This window comes from Netta rufina (assembly GCF_964035555.1).
Source record: "Netta rufina genome assembly, chromosome: 7".
Taxonomy (NCBI): Eukaryota; Metazoa; Chordata; class Aves; order Anseriformes; family Anatidae; genus Netta; species Netta rufina.
This window is the reverse complement of record NC_140130.1, coordinates 22659883-22678017: the sequence shown is the minus strand read 5'-3', so window position 1 is coordinate 22678017 and position 18135 is coordinate 22659883. Positions and strand designations below refer to the sequence as shown.

The 18135-nt window shown below is 33.9% G+C and overlaps 1 protein-coding gene across 1 annotated transcript in view; it reads left to right on the top strand.

Moving 5' to 3' along the window:
• Window positions 1-18135, top strand: part of LOC311211169 (adhesion G protein-coupled receptor A3-like) — a gene marked incomplete at both ends in the record, with an annotated part of 272815 nt that overhangs the window by 89903 nt on the left and 164777 nt on the right. Inside the window, 2 exons of the mRNA XM_084289723.1 lie at window positions 5564-5635; window positions 9459-9530. Coding sequence (XP_084145849.1) covers window positions 5564-5635; window positions 9459-9530 — 144 coding nt within the window. The remainder of the gene's footprint in view (window positions 1-5563; window positions 5636-9458; window positions 9531-18135) is intronic.

Below are 18135 nucleotides of genomic sequence, written 5' to 3'. Positions count from 1 at the left end.
CTAAACACAGATGTCCTCTTGGTACAACCTATAATTTTTTATGAAAGATGTATCGATGTCAGGAATTTGAACGAAGTACTGGAATTAGTCGAACATTCTTGTTATGAATATGTATTGAAAATATCTACAGTATATATATATTGTAAGTTGGGGGAAGAGCTTGCAGTGTCTGAAGGCATAGACTATGATACAAAATAGCTAAGCTTTCAGGATGTGATATACGAAAAAAAAAAATGTTTCTTTTGTAAATGCACTGAATATGTTTTAATATTTTTCCCACTACCTTTTACGTTGTACAAGTGCGTACAACTTGATGGATCAAGAATCTCAAAGACACATTTAATCAGGGATTTGGCTACAGAAGATGTCTAATAGCTGAGAGGCCAGGAGTAGCTATGAAATGTTCTTGTAAAGCCCCATCAGTAGCCTCTTCCTTGTTTCATCTACATCTCAGCTAAGCCATCAGGAACTGAGTATTCAAACACAGATTTCCCCTCCTTAACTCAGTTGCTTTTGTTGAGGTAACTCCTCTTAAATGTAATTAGTAATTACAAGTCCGTTCAAAGATTAATGTGTAAGATGATAAACTCACAGCAACTTGTGATAGTAGTAGTAAAAGACATGATATTTTTAGTAAAAGAATTCTCAGTACTTACCTGTGGGGGCATTATTTACATATACATACAAATTATCTACATACATGTAGACAAGGCCTAATGGTTAGTATAATACTTGTAAGTTCAGACTTGAAGAAAAAAGGAAACTCTCCTTTATTAACTTACTATAACCATTGAGATTTTTAATAATGATAACAAGGTCCATTCTGTGTTCTTTTTCTAGTCAAGCTTAGGTGATATCAGGGTACCATACAGCAAATACCTCTAGCAACTAAGAAAATTAGGGGGAATATACTTCAATATTGTAGTATTTTACTTTTTTTTTTTTTTTTTTTTTTTTTTTTCTGCAGCTGTGCAGCCTTGATATAAATATTGCAGTTGTTTTGACTATAGCTAACTTTATGTAGCTATCTGTAATTGTAAAAGGCTTTGATTTATTTTCAGGTCATGCCACTAGATTTTGGGTCATGCCACACCACTAATAACACGTCATTCAGATTCAGAATAGATACTTTTAAGTTAGAATGCTCCATCAGAAATGATGCAAAACCATAACTGTTAGTTATAAATGCTTTCTTTTTAGGCTTTAACTGGGTCATACTGTGATGATTCAATGTTATGGTACTTTTTTTTTTTTCTCTTTTCTTTTACTTTTGGTTGACAATAAAATCACTTGCATGGTATACATGCACGTGTGCCTGTGTGTGGCCCAAGCTGAGCTGCTGCTTGGCATGCCTTGGATCATGACCTTTTGCCAAACCTCAGCAGTAGCTCTTGGGGAAAAAATGTAAACATACAACCAAATTCACCCTGGTTGCTTTATTTAGCTTAGTGAAAGTTGATACTCATTGTTTCAATGCAACAAACTCTTTCCTAAATTAGAAAATAGGAGATGGTAATTATAATATTTCAATAAAATTAAATATGTAAAAAATACAAGTGGGAGGAAAGATAAAAGGTTCTTCTAATGTGGAAATAAATACAGCAAGTAACAGTTGTGATCATTTTATTTATATATTTTAGTCACATTTTAGTCCTCCAAGGATGACAAGGAAGGAAACACCTATTTTGTTAGGCCAGAAGTATATGGAAACATTATAGAATAATGCTAATTACTAAGAAAGTGCCAAGATTGTGGGTACTACAATTGTAATCATCTACAATTTTCTGAGAATATCCTTAGAGATATCTTAGAATATCCTCTTTTTAGAATGACCTAGGTAATTTAAGTGTAATTTCCAAAATATGAAGGCCAGATGTCTTTGTTTGGGACAGTGCAACTGATGAACACTTTTCCTTGAAATAGTCTTGCTTCTACTAACATTAAATGAGACATTTTTATTCCTGTAGAAGATAGTTTAAGATTAGGCTGTTTTTTCCTATGTGGTTACAAGTTATGGAGAAACAGAGCAGAGTTTCCATAAACTGGAACATAGAACATTTCAGTAAATGGGAGACCTTTTGTCTACGTGGTTGTTTTGACTGGCATTAAAATTTACCTGCCAACAGTCTGCCACTCATTGATTCCTTTATGTTTGTTGTGTGTTGTTGACAGTGTTGGTTATAAGAGATCTAATTCACTCCATCTAATTACAACTTGCAGAGCATTTAGATGAGCTGGTGGTTAACAGACAATGTGTGTAATTGGTGTAAAGATTAAAATTGTCAGTTTCCCCTGCCTGAAATGTGGATATTTGCTCTGAACTATGCCTCTAAGTAATTTTTCAGATGGATCCCTGTGTGAAGCATGAAATAAAGTAGCACAAATCCAAAAGGTCTATGTTATCAGGCTGTTTGTTATTGTCATTTTTTTGTTTTGTTTTATTTTGGTTTGTTTGTCTTTTAAGTTCCAATAATACAGAAGTTCAGATAATGAGAACAGTGTCCTTTCCTTCTTTTCTATGTGACTTTTCTACAAACCAAAGAAATATCTTTGACTTCTCTGACCTCCTTTAGCATACTGCATAAGGGAAAGGGTCTGCATTTCATTCTTGAGGATATTGTCGGTAGCACTGCCTAGAGAAGCAAAAAAAAAAAAAAAAAAAAAAAAAAAAAAAAAAGGTTTTGAGAGGTTTTGGCTCATGTAGTGAATAATTTCCTAAACTATCAAAGGAAAACACACTGACATATACTCACATACACTCATATCAATAAACTCTTGTCTTTGCAAGCTTATTGGACTCTGGAGAAGAGACTGCAAAAGCTTTGTACAAGTCGTTTGTTTAGGAAAAGGTATGGAAAATTCTGAGTTAGATGGTTGAAGGAATGATCACAATTTGTAGACCATATAAAAGCAGAAGAAAGATAACCTAGTAGCTGCTGCTGGTACCAGGGAGCCAAGATGAAAATGAGCACAACATTAAAACAACAACAACAAAACCCAACATTTCTTCAATGTCTATTGTTTTTGTGATATCATGAAATATCATCAACTGTATTTCACGTCTGATTAGATCAGCAACTGTCGCTTTCATCCAAATCCAGCAGGAGGAGACAAAGCAAGCAAGAAAACTGCTTTGCCTGGATTAGGGAGTAGGGCAGAGTACCCACAGGAGGATGGCTGTGGTCCCTCTTTCCTCGTTGTTGTCTGTGGAGTTGTTGTGTTCTTTGTCAGACTGTCCATAAGAACCAGTGCAAGCACTAGGTTTGTCATCTGTGCTGTTGCCTTTGTGGTACTTACTGATTTCCAGGAGAAAGAAAAGAGTTTGGACCTATGTGTAAAGTTGTCATAGAGTGTGCATCTCACCATCAAGGTCCTTCCCAAGCTTTTGCTCCTTTCTGGCACATTTATCTGGGCTCTGAACAGCTGCTTTCCTTTTACTTTCCCCTCTCAAGTGCCATCTTTTCTGTTGCTGCCTCTGGCTCATAGCGTTCTTTGCTTGCCACTCTGGGAAATTTTATGGGCTTTTTCCGAGACCCAGTAGTAACAGGGAAAAGGGAACACTTCTGGGTTTTATGCTTTCTACTGGCTTAGCATCCAGTGTTGTTATGGCTCATGTAAATAATGCTTACCTATGCAATGTAATGCATATATTTAAAATATGTATACATCTGTAGATATATATGTATATATGCACATGTTCATGCATCACTTTTTAAAAGTTACACCAGTACTTGAAAAGTGTGATATTGCATTTTTAATATTTTCTTACAACATCCATTGTACTTGTGTTGTACTCAGATTAGCATATTTTATTGGGATTGCATAATTAATGAATAATGATTTATTAATAAAAACAGCAACAGAAATAAAAGGAACTTTGGAATATCAAACAAGCTAAGATAGTCAAAACATCAAACAAGCTAAGGTAAAAACAGTAAGAAACAACCACTGTTTTTTTGGAGAGGCTATAAAGTTTTCTAAAGTGTTTCATAGCTTTATGAATCCTTTTTACTTCATTTTAAGTACTTAATCACAAACACTGTAAACAAGTAAACATGTATGGTCTGCAGTACTTACGTGTATGTTTTAGAAAGACTCAAAGCACAACTTATTGTTCCATTTAAGTTTTAAATATTTAGCTCCCTTCCTACCTTTCTCCTTTTTTTTTTTTTTTTTCCAGTAATGTCACAAGATCAGGTGCAGCATATACTCGGTTTCTGTCAGCTGTGCTTTTGATAGCACTGCATTTCTTATAGGCAAGACAGAACTTATACATAAGTAATCTGAATGTCTTTTCACCTTCTTAAGGGGTTTGAGTGTTACATGATTCAAGCTGAAAGCTGAACTTGACCTTTAATAGTCTGAGATCTCTGCTAGGGACATATCACTCATCAGCATCACCACTAAAACAAAATGGATCTGATGCAGAAGTTTTTGAACTGTATTCAAAATTGCAAAAATGATAAACAAACAAAAAAAAAATATATATATATATTATTAGGAACTATTTGGACTTTCACATTAAAATTTATCTTAATGTAAGCTAAATATTTGTGATAAAATCTTGCCCTATTGAGTGTAATCACACCTAGTGGAACTAAAATTTCACCAGTGTGCATTTTATTTGCAATAAAGTAAATAGTCATAAATAAGGTGACTCACACAGCTTCTGATACATCCATCCTTTGGCAGTCAAGCAGTTGCTGGTATGTGCTGTAATATGCTGGAAGTGGCCAGTCAGAGAAACAATACTGATATTATTGCACACCAGTCATTCCCTATGAATTGTAAATTGTCAGAAAATGAACACTGACTCTACAAGAATTTACAGCGTTCATCTCCTAGGCCTGCTTATCTAATTGCACTGAAGGCATTTCTTCAGAGTTCACATTATGAAGAGTCTTGAGACAATTCAGTAGTAAATCTCTGCGGGGACTGAATTGAGAGCAATGTCATGGCCCCAAGCACTGTGCCAAGAGCAGATGAGATTGCTAATGCCAGTGAAATATTCTTTATCTGCACAACAACTGATCCTCTGGATTGTCACCAAGTACAAAATGAAGCACCTATCTGCCAAATATGAAAATTTGCTTATATTTCAGGACAGAAACTTGACCTATCTGTTTATGTCTCATGTGCCAGCTGCTTTGCCTACATTAGGTGAAAATGAGAAATTTATTAAGTGTTAAGTGCATAGCACAATGAATAAGCAAACTAAAAGTCCCTTGTTTTGCCGACTATTTTATTCACTCATTGATTAAAACATTTTTTCCTTGGGCAAGAGTGGCTGGTAAGCTGGTTTTGAAAATTACAAATAGGAGAACAATTAAAAACATTTTATTTAGCACCTAATCTTCACTTTCTTACTTAGAAAAATATGTTTTCATAAACTGCAAATGATGTAATGCTTTTGGTATTATTATTTACAATTTATTTAAAAAAAAAAAAATTTTTAAATGACAGACAACGGTTAGAACTGCATTACATTTCTCACTCGGTATGTACAGCAGTAATATGGTAGGTAAAGTGATAATTAATTGCACCTCCTATTTTGTCTTTCTAGAGATCTGAAGAATAATTTGATTAGCACAATTGAGCCAGGGGCCTTCAATGGACTTTCAGAGCTGAAGCGCCTGTAAGTATTAATTCCATTTGAATTATTCTGAAAATTGCATTTGTATCAACATTTCTATCCTTGGGCAACTCAAATATGCCAACAAGCATATTAATAACATAAGGACACTGGCTGTAGAATAGAAAATTACACACTATACTTTTTACATTTACCATGATTTTTTTTCTTTCCCTTCTTCCCCCCCCCCCTTTTTCTCCATTTAAATGTTTGCTCTTCAATAAATATCCTAAAGAGTACATCTACAAACAAACCTAATTAGAAGAATTAAAACAAACCTTGATTTAGCAGACAAGATGTCACTTTAGACATTCATTGGAACTAAAACTAAGTGGTGTAAGTAAGCATAAACATTGCTCTTTTTTTTTTTTTTTTTTCCAAAATGTAAGATTTACATATTTTTATCACAGGCCAGTTCTGTAAAATCAGTTCCTAGAAAGGAAACTTTATATGTTTCAGAATCTGTCTATAATCTTCTTATCTCTCACATTGACTTTGCTTGATTTTTTTTTTATTAGTAGTATTTATTCATTTATTTATTCATTATTTTTTTAATTATTATTTTTAAGGAAAGAGACTAATGTAATTTATCTCCTGTCCATCATTCTTGCATTCCTCTCTCTGAAAATCTTATCAAAGTGCTTTCAGAAGTACTGCTTGATTACTAAGCAATATTTGTAAGAACTTATCAAAGTTACTACATGTCATTGAGGTGGGGCTTTTCCCTTTAAATTAACAAGGCCTAAAGACCCTCTGTAATTTTTCTCACCTTGAAGAAGAGGTGAGAAGAACCAAGAACCCTCTTCATAATTTTCCAAGTCACTGCATCCAAGTGGCCATGTACTTGCTAAGAAGGCTGACAGAGGTCTGCCTAGCCATCATGTATGCTGTCTCATGTGTGAAGAGACCTGTGAGAAAACATTATTTTAGAGAAATGCTAAGATTTAAATGAGGAGTAATGCAAATCTACAGAAAAACAAATTTACAGATCATTCTGCTTTTTTGCTCTGAGGTTAAATTCTCTAATTGCATGCTGTAAATAAAAGATTTCCAGCTCTGATCGCACACCTAGCAGTGAGTTTTAGTGTTTGATCACAAAGACATGATATGTATGAAGTCAGAGCAGAATATGCTTTTTTTTTTTTTTTTTTTAAATGCCATCAAAAAAATGAAGTTGAAACTTTCTTGCTCACTCTGTATATATGGATAACAACAAAATGAAGTGATCAAAATGAGCTCTAATTATTGCTTTGGCCGTATAGTCTAATAACACAACCCTGACCTCTGGTGGGAAAATCGTGAAACCTGTACAAGTCCTGGGTTGCACATTTGAAGACTGCACAGATGAAGCCTTAGGTCAGCTACCAAAGTCCAAGAAGGTGAAGTCATTAGCCTTTGGAAAAAGTGAGATTAAATTTCTCTTCTGCAAACAAGGAAAGGCTATGTTGCAATGTCTCATGCTAAATCTAAAAAGAAAAAGCAAAACAACAACAACAACAAAACATATTTTTTCTGGTATGAGCAAGTAACACTGGGAACAACTGAGAGACAATGAGTTGATTAATTACAAGATTTTCAAATTTCATACAAATCACTATATTTTCATGGTAAAAAAAAAAAAATAAAAAAAAATCTCTGCACTCCGTTGTGCAGAGTAACAGACAATTGAGCAAAAGCAATAAATAGTGTAAACTCTTGTTGAATGCTGAATACAATCATTACTTTATGACTGTACTTTACACTCATATCCTCTTATTTCACATATAAAATATAAATGATTCCGTGAAAAGTAGAATTTGGTGTAAATGGGCAATTGCAGGAGATACAACTATGGCAAGTCAGGCAGATAAACTGCAGGCTGTCAACATCAAAATGTTCTCTGTGAATAATTCGGAGAACTCTTATAATTTGTATTTGAATGAAAAACTGAATTATTTCAAGTGTTTACGCAAAAAGGTACACACAAAATTGATGAAAATAGAAAATTTATGAAGCACTAGAATTACTGCACTTGGTTATTCAACAGGGGAGAGTCTTGGTTTCTCTAGCATCAATTTTACAAGTCAACATTATTAAACTGAATGTCTTTCTCCTGAAAAGGAACACCAGTTTTGTACATTATGAATTGAATTATACCTAATATAATATGCATTATTCTGGAAGAACGCGCAAGAAGCAGTCTTTTCTTTTTGCTTTAAAAGGCAGGTTTTACAATATAGGGACTTCAGCCACGTACATGTTACTGTGAAAATAACACTGAAAAAGGCTTTGAGAAGAGGATATGTACATAGCCTTTTGCTTTGTTAAAAATACTATTTTGCTGTGTCATGTGTTGAGAAATATATACTTATTTTGATTAGTGTAGGTGAAATTTACTCTTCCTACCCAAATTATGCTCCACACTGTGATGCATTTCTTCTGTATGTGTTCAAACTTTGCTTAGGCCAAAAGAAAGTCACACAACTGAGAATGCTGGGTGGGTTCTTGTTTACTGTTTACCTGTTCTAAAATAAAGATAAATATATGTGTTTGCCTTAGTTTGCATGTTTAGGTCTTCTATGTAGCTTTTATTAGGAAAATTTAAAGAATAACTGCTAATATGCAATTAATGCACTATATTGTTATCCAGATTATTTTCTTCAGCTGTTGTCTACTTAATGTCCCTGATTAGCATTTAAGAAATATTTCCATTCTAATGCAATGTTTCATCGTTTAATTGCACAACAGTATATTCTTTGTCTGATGGTAGAAGCCTTAGTGAATTCTGAAGAAATTGCCTTTTCATTCTAGCTGATTGGATATGTCTCCATGAAAGCACCAACTAGATTTATCTTTATTCTCTGTTTTGATTTTTGTGTTCTCACATAGCAATAGAAAAATAGGGAATCCGCACAATGCAACAAATGACTTAGAAGACTACCTCTGGTTCTTTAAAAAAAATAAATTCATAATGTTCAGATAAATTTTAACATTTTTAGAGATATATAATAATTTAAAATCCTTACATAACTGAAATTATATATATATATATATATATATAACTTGATAAGAAGGAATACTATAGTCAAAGTTGAAAATCAAACATTTGAAAATTAAATGTTATTTCAGAATACTCCAAGGGCAGTATTTCCATTGTTATCATTGTTTATACCTATTTTTATCTCCTTTCTAGAAGGATTTTATGCATTTTGTTGTATGTATGAGTTGTACAGAAAACATTCACTCACCTTTCTGTAGACAGGAGGTACAGAACATAATGCTTTGTACCATTTGTAGTCTGAGACAGACACAGTATTTGTCTTAGAAAAGTTTGTCAAGTACTTAGCAAGACTGACCTTACTAGCTAAAACTTTAATTGCCCCCTGGCTTATGTGATTTCTTCAGCAAGAAATGATGTCTATGATTTGAGGCATTAGTAAACAGTAAAAGTGTCAATCTTGGTTAAATGTTGCATACAATAAAATGCAGAACATAACATTTTTCATTGGTAAACAAACAGGTGCAAGTAAATTTGATATGGAAAATTATTTTAAAGATAATTTATTTATTTATTTATTTGTTACATAAAATTTATTTATTTATTTATTTGTTACATTAAAACACATTTTAATGCAATTAGTTTAAATTGGAGTGCATTATGTTTAATTGTGGAATATTGCTTAATAACATTTATTTAAAATTGTGAAAGCTGTTTAATTCAATTTAAAAATTCTAATTCCTCTAATTTCTTAGGCATTAAAATTAGAGACTCTATTTAGTTATGTGGATGTGTACACAAATAACACAGAACTAATGTTTCACCATTATTATTATTTTTTAATTTCAGGGACCTCTCAAATAACAGAATTGGTTGCCTAACACCAGAAATGTTTGTTGGACTTAACAGTCTTCATAAATTGTGAGTATAATACCATTCTTGTTTTAAACAGGAGAAATCCATACTGTTACATGGCCTACCTGAATATAGTTGGCAATAAACTTACATTACATCAAAATTAATTTAATATAGTCTTCCTATAAAAACAAAGAGTCTCTGCTGAGCCCACGATTGTAATTACTTGACATTTTGAGGTTTCTATTTCTATTTGTAAATGTAAAATCTATCAGAACTCCAAAGAATTAAATCGAACATATTTCATTTTCACATTGTAAAGAGACTGAATGTGACATTTGTGTTTGCATGTTTTGGAAACAAATAAAGGTCAAGCAAAAAAATGATGATTCACAAAGTTGAGACTTACACTGGTTAGAAAATGGATTTATTGCTCTTTCTATCCATTAGAGATCAATTAGAATTTTATATATATTTTTTGTTCCTAAAAAGTATTACAGAAGAATGTAAGTAAACAGAAGAAAAAATATGTAAAGTATCAATTAATTCTGGAATATCAGGATAGTTCTGACTGCTTCAGAAATATCAAATTTAGACTGTCCATTTAAGGTATTGTATTGTGTGTATTTTTTGTCATGGTACTTTTCTAAGTCACATACAACTGCCCTAGAACATGCAATCAATTTGCATACCCATAAGCATGTCAGAGAGCATGTGTTATCAATAGATTTTCAGGTTATTATAGAAGGAGCCATCAGAAAAAAAATAAGATTATGATAGTATACCCAGGATGTTCAGTTTTAGAGAGAATCAGATGACTTGGAGGAAGGGATAAAATGTGCAATGGCCAAGTTTGCTAAGGATATAAAGATATAAGTTAATCAGAGCATTAGGTTGATTTTTGAATTAATCAGGGTAAAGGTTGATTTTGAGACAGGACAGAAGTAATGGACAGGACTCCATGACTTCACAGTAAAAAGGGAGATGAAGAAGTGAGATGAAATTTAGGTAAACATTAAGTGATATGAGGGAGGAAAAAAGACCAACAGTATGTTCTGGACTAACCATTAAAACTCATGAAAGATGTTTAGAGATTATAGTGGACAATGCCATGTAAACATCTGCTCAGTATCTCTTAAAATAATAATAATAATAATTAGGCCATATTATTAAAGGATGTGAGAACAAATAAGAGAACATGCATTCTACTACACAAAAGCCAAGAACCCACATTTTGAATAACATGGGCAATTCCAGTCTGCTCAGCTCAAAAAGATGAACAAAACTAGAAAAGGTTCATGGGAAAGAAAAAAAAAAAAAAAAAGGTGAATGCTGTGGCACAGTATAGGGAAGTACTAGGAATAAATAAGCTGGTTGCAAATTTCCTGGATGGGAAAGAGACAACTGAAAGGAAAGGAGGTATTATACAAGACTGTAAAATTATGAATAACATACAGAGACAAACAGCAACCAATTTTTTATCATCTCTCACAGTACAGAAAAAACTGTGAGGTAAATGCGGGGCAGCAGGGGGGATTTGTTTTGATTTTATTTTAACAAAAGACTAAGCTGTGGAACATGGAACATTTTGCCACAGGATGCTGTTAAAATTTTTACATGAAGTCAAGGGACTACGGATGTTATAAAATAAAAATCCCTGCAAGGTTACTGAATTTATAGAAGCCCTATCTTGTTCAGGAAAATAGTAGGTCTCAAATATTTGGAGGCTGAAAAAATAAATGGAGGAAACAATATTTTGCTATACACTTGTCTCAACAGGATACATTGACAGGATCCTGGTTTAAAAGGCCAGACCCAGGAGGGCTTTGTATTTTTATCCACATCTACCTTCATTCAGGAATGGGACATCAGTCTTGTTCTGTGTCATAGTATGGTACAAATGTCATACTTTATTCTTCCTCCCCAGTCAGTTATGGCATTTCTTCAGAAAAACAGGGAAATCTTCTCTTTCTAGAAAGATCTGCCACGAGGTCAAGATGACACTGTGTAAAAAGCCAAAATCTGGCACACCTTGCTGATCGCATTAATGAGAGTAACTATGCCAAATCTTCTCTGATGTAAACAAATGAGAACAGATTATAGGAAAAGCTTTGATAGCAAGTTGATGAATGGGTGGAGACCACCTCTCTTTTACTCAGACATGTTTCCAAAACTTGACAAGCCTGACTCACCCTTGTGGTTTGCTGGTTTTCCTTTTGTGGTGCACACTGAATGTGACTGTGACTATGAAATCAGACTATCATAGGAGATATGTTTAATTCAAACTGCTGAAGCCACCTTATTAAATGGAAGGTGCTTCTAGACACTAGGAGTAACCTCATTAGAAACTGTTCAAATCTCTACTGTCAAGAAAACATCTAAAAATTCTATTCAGTAATCTTCCAAACTGCATCTTAAAAAACAATTAGAAGTTAAATACAGACTTTCAATCTTGTGATGATAAGGAACAGAAAATGACTCACGGTGAGTGTACAGCATATGTTCTGTGACTGTGTTTGGCTGTATTATTACTTTCCTCTGAATATCAGGAATGAGTATGGCAGTCTATATCCATATCCTTTGCTTGTAGTGGAGATGTCAGAAAAGGGCATGTATGCCCACTAAAAGCCTGGTAGATTCCAGGCTGAACAAACTTCAGCACATTGCAGTTTCCTTTTGTAAAGATTTATGTATCCCTGCTCATTCTAGTATCCTAACTCAGTCCCTGTCCCAGTGTTTGCAGATTTTTTCTGAGTGTGCAGATCCAGAGTTTCATTAGTTCCCTATATGTTATCACTAACACTGTGTTTTCTTGCATCTAGTCTTTTTGTGTATCCTAGGTAAATATTTATGTTCTCCTCAATATGAGGCTAGTTTTCATTTCCTAGCAGGTATAGGCTCAGGGCATTCTTTATTGTTTTCCTCTGTGGCTCTGGTTTGTAGCTGAAATTTGAATTATACCCTTCTTAATTGTAATTCTCAGGTGGCATTCTTGTTACACATTTCACTTTGAATAATATTATTTAATGAAATTACTAGACTTCTCATCATCAAGAGCATTCACCTCTTGTACAAAATGACTTCTTGGACAGGAGGAAACAGTCAAGTTGTACCAGGGGAAGTTTATATAGGACATTAGGAAGAGTTTTTTCACAGAGGGTTTGGTCAAGCATTGGAAAATGCTTGGAACCCCAGGGAGAAGGGATGGAGTCCCCATCCCTGAAGGTATTTAAAAGGTGCAGATGTGGCACTAAGGGATATAGATAGTTTAAGGATGGGCCTTGGTGGGTCAGGTTGATGGTTGAACTTAATGATCTTGAAGGTCTTTGCCAACCGAGATGGTTCTAAGATTCTGTAGTTCTCTTAATATTGACCAGTTCTTGGTTTTGTCATTACCAGATTTTATTTTCATATGCTTACATTTCTGAGCCAGGAGCACTAGTGAAAGCACTGAATAGTCACAGGATGATTACTGCAGAACACCAGTAACATCTCACTCCCCTCCCTTCTATCCTTCCCATTATTCGCTTGCAGTGTCTTAGAATAAATGCAGTTAGCCTCAGGGTCTTCATTTCTTTCTGCATCCTTCTTTATGGATGTTATGTGCATATGTAAGTGGAAAAAATGATGATTCTGGTAGACCTGTTAGCCTTACCTCACTTGTTTTGACACAGTTACTAAGTGAGTTTTAAAAGAAAGAAAAATAGAAAAAATGTTGGGAAATTGAAAATGGAGGAAAAAATCAAAATTGAAATTGAAGATTTATCATGTAAGCCTATAAAAAGATCATGGATTTTCTAGTCAAGGAAAATTATTTATTGATTTTAGCATACATCTAACATGATACTACATAAACAGGAAAAAAATAAATATACTAATTATTTATTTATTTAATTATTTATTTTTTGACTGGGACTAGCCTAGAAGGTCTCTAACTGCCCAGCTATTTTATGGATTTTAACTAGTTCTGCAGTTTACGAGTCATCCTGTAGGTGGTTTTAGGAAGAAAGATCATTTCTGGAAGCTAATATATGCTTTTCCCATAAATGCATGTAATCCAAAAGACCACCAACAGATAGACATAGTAGTAATGAGATATATTTAGGATATGTATGATCTACTTTCTTCACTACTTATTTGTAAAAAGAATTGTTTAATATACTAAAAACCCTTGTTTTAGCAGAATTTGCAAAGAGTAAGTTAATTTTTGGTAATCATAATCCCTTTCTGGATTGTTGCTATCCTTTTCTGGTTATTATAGGATATCTTCTTTTCTCTTTATAAAAATTGAATTCTTATTCATGATTCAAGATTTGGCTATTTATTCACTTTACCTGTCTCTCAATTTTCTTATTTGGGTTTTAAATTGCCTTTATACAATTGATTATACTATTGAGGTTATCCCATATTCCAGTACATCTACTTTAATACTTCCTCTCCAGTTACTTTATTATTTTTTATTATTTTTTCAAAAGTCTGTCCTTTGGAAGTGAGAGGCCTAATCATAGATCAGTCTAAACTTCCCTTTCATCTCAGATAAATCAGTTTATGATTGCTGTATCAAAAGTTATGACTTTCTCTTTTATATGTACTGTCCTCCTTACCAAACCAGAGTCAAAAGTAGCATTACTCTTGTTGGGTCAGCGATTATATTGTGAAGAATTACAGCTATCATCTCAGTCAAGAGGAACTGATCCTTGCCATTCATAATGCTAGTTGCTCCTCACTCTCAGAAATCTGATTAATGACATAATGTTGATGATAATTATTTGAGTTGGTAATCTCAGTTTGTAATCTCTGATGTAAGAACTAGCGATTTTTTGGTGACTTCAGGTTGATGCCACCTTTCTAATGCTTTCTAGCTTTTTCCCCACCTTGGAATTTTGTACAAAAAACCATGAATCAAATTATTATAATGTGTAAAATAGAGTAAGTTACCTTTCTGTTGCTACTGATATCTCTGAATTATGTTTACTTACAATTTCAGGAGTATGCTCTCTGAAAATGGTATGGAGCAGCATTTACTTAATGCAACATCAGTGTATAGAATTATACTAAGGAAAAGAAGACAATTTCTTTAAGAAAAAGCTGGTTTCATAGCCACCAAGTATGGTTTAGATTACTAAAGGAGCACTATAAAGATATATACATATACACTAATTTATGCAGTTGTTGACTGTGGTAATTAGAGCTCTCCTGTGTTAATTTAGCAGAGATGAAGTACAGAAGGATCTTTGCAGGCTGTTATCAAAACCAGCAGGGAGAGCCGTGAGTCCACCGGAAAGAGCAAAGGATGTAAATCTTTATGCAACTTCTGTGAACTACAGAGATGAGGCTTTCTTGTACTCTTTACAAACACAAAATCAGGTGGAACAAAATGCAGTATGCTTGGCCTTGTGAAATCTAAGTCTGATTCAGCTGGAAAATAAAAAATAGTACAAGGTCAGCTCTAGGCCTGAACTGACACATTTTTAATCAAGTAATGTGATGAATATATTTAAACTCAGTAGGGTAAAGGTATGCTTAAATTCTTCACTAAAATGAAAAATGAAGCTTGCCTGAACATTGGGGAATAATGTAAGGAATTTTCAAAAGGCTTAGTGATTTTGTGCAGTGTATTTTGTTCAGGACAGCTGGCTTCTTAAATTTATGTTATATATAAAAAAATAAATAAATAAATAAAAACAAAAACAAAAACAGTATTGTTTTGAAAAGATGCACACATACAAAATCCAAAGAAAATCTAAGCTTCTTGATAATGTATGTAGAAAAAGTCTTTTAGTCAGATTGTATTCAGGATGTATATTTTAGTGAATAGGACTTGAATTTCAAGTTACTAATGAAATTTAAAATTTCACACAGCTCCGCTCCTGAAATTACTGCAGCCAGTGAGTTGTGATTATGTTCCTTGGGAGTGATCTAATTTTTACACCTTCTTGGATCTGATGATTTGTACTTGGAAAATGATTCCAAAATGCTTTCACATCATATGACAGTTGGATTTAACAGTGCATCAGACAGCATAAGGGAAGATTTGTTGTCTTCAAAGATATTAGCTTAACTTTTTTGGCTTATATATTACCATTTGGCTGTGTTTATGCTGTGATGAGGTGCACATACTCTAACTAGGAGTGACATAATTGAATGCAACAAATCTTCTAAATCTCCTTTGGCCCCTCAGTGGCCATGTTTCAGTGCTTTGTTCCAGAATGATGTATGCAAATATATTTCTGGTAGGTAACAGAACTGCCATCCTCATTAATTCTGTTTATACCTAATCTAAATATCAAGAGCTGCAGAGTACTGGGGTGGTGCCACTGTACCGATATACCAGATTTCATTTTATTAGTCAATCATGTTAGCCCTTCAGGTTCAGAAATGTTGCAGCCTGAAACCTATTTTGATAGCTACTACTGTATCTTTTGGAAGTTCAAAACAAGCCTTCCTCTTTACTTCCAATTGTTTGATTACAGCACATCTGATTTATTTGTCATCCTGTCTTTGAATCAGCAGCAGCAGCAAACTTTATGATATTATTACACCATAAATTCTCATGTGACTCTGTAGCAGTGATTAGAGCAAATAACCCCTTTGTATGGTGCCAGAGATAACGTACAAAACCAGTAACACGGTGAATTGTATGGACCCCATCTCAGTAACACAGTGAAAGCAAGCACGAGAACATTTCTATTTCTGCTGTAGATTTTTAGCCCTTGTATCCCAGTCTTTTTGCAAAGAAAATGAATCTATCACCCTTGCATTGAGCCTCTGCTTTTTAATACTGCTCATAAAAGCAAAGCATGCTTCGTATTCATATATGCCTGCTTCCACCTGTATTTTGCCTGAAAACAGTCCTTCGAGATACATTTGACTGTTTTATGGTTATGTGTTATTTATATTAAAGCTTCTGGCAAAAGTGTTTTATTAATTTCTGTAAAAACACTAGAGGTTTTGGTATATGAAAAAAAAACTGCAGGACCTTGTGCATAAAACTAAAATGGTTTACTTCTGATAGAGAGCACGTGTTTCTGTTAATGGAATAAGTTAATGGCATTGTAAGTGTTATCAGCTTTGGAGTGCATTAATTTGTTATGTTTGAAATGTTTGAAAACTAGGTGATAGAGATGTTTTTAGAAAAAATGTCCTTTTAAATCAAGCTAGAGTGGGGTTTTAATGTATCTGAAATAGTGGAATTTCACAGAACTGTGGATACGGAGATATTTTAATATAGAATATAAACAGCATGTGAACCAACAGAACTAAGAATCTGCAGCATGCTGCAGATATCTAGCTCAAAAGTGCTCAGTTATTGGGATGATTTAATACATCTGAAGATTTAGAGAAGAAGCTATTCCCACTGCTGGAGATCTAGTCTTCTGTATTGTAATTAGGTGTTTCTTGGGCATATTAGTGTATTTCTTTCTGACTTACACAGCACCGTAAAAGCACTGAAAATGCATCCTGGTTTGCGAATTAGCAATAGTAATATGGAAACTTCAAACCAAGTCATTGGCAGAAGAATATGAAAGAATCTGAAAACTCGTTTGCTGGCTCTGTGCCAACTTTAACTCAATTATTCCAGCACTTGGTAAAAGCACTGAAGAAAAGGGTTACATATTTCTCTGTCATGATAAAAAGAAACAACAAATCTGTTAGTAGAACATACATTTTTAGGTTAACAAAAGTCAGTTCTGGCTAGGTATCTCTGTGTGTTTGGTAGGTCCTATGGAAAGTACATAGATTCAGTAGATGTAGGATGGGCATCATTGGCAGGTGCATAGCTACATCTGCTATATATACATATACATATACATCTGCTCAACCCTGATGGAAATGATCCCCAGTTTTATCTTGTTTTCTGAAATATTGACCAGACATAAAACTTCGGTCCAACGAGAATTACCAAATTTTGGAGTTGATGTTCTTTTTATTTTTCTATATGAAGTCCGGTGAGCTATTTAAGGGAAAAAATGGGATTTGCATAAAATTGGAAGTGTTGTCATATTGTAGTGGGGTATGGGAGAAAAAAGAAACCCGTGTTTCTCCCACCTGACTGCCATCCATGCAAGGCTAGGCAGATTGCTTTCACTGTCCTTCAGTTCAACGTGATTGTCCTCTGCCAGTAACTGTATACTACTGTAACAGATTTCATATTAGTGGAGCTTCTTCTGATCTACTTCAACGTAAATGTTACCAGTTTCTGACTTAGCCGTTTTGAGGTCCTGGTTCACTGAGCTGCTTCAGCATATACCTAGTCAGGGCTTATGTCCAATAAGAATCAGTAGATCCATTTAATATGAAGTAAAGAGGCCACCCACACTTCAAGATATATTTGAAAGCCCTACCATTTCCAAGAGCTTTGCACCACAACTGTATTAAAGGTGCACGGTTAGATAAAATACTAGCAATGACCTCAATTATAGCAACAACTTATTGTCACTCAGTATAATGAGAAATAATTTAACTTAACTTATCTGAGCCAATTATTTTTTCTGCAATAGTAGAGTTTTGCTTTAGGCTACCATGACAATTTCAAGTGTTCAAAGTTCATTTTCATTTTCTTTCTTTCTTTCTTTTCTTTTTTTCCTTTTTCTTCTTTTCTGATTAAAAAAAAAATGCATTTCAAGAATTGTCTAGAATATGAAAATAGGATTAATTATTGTTTCAAGAA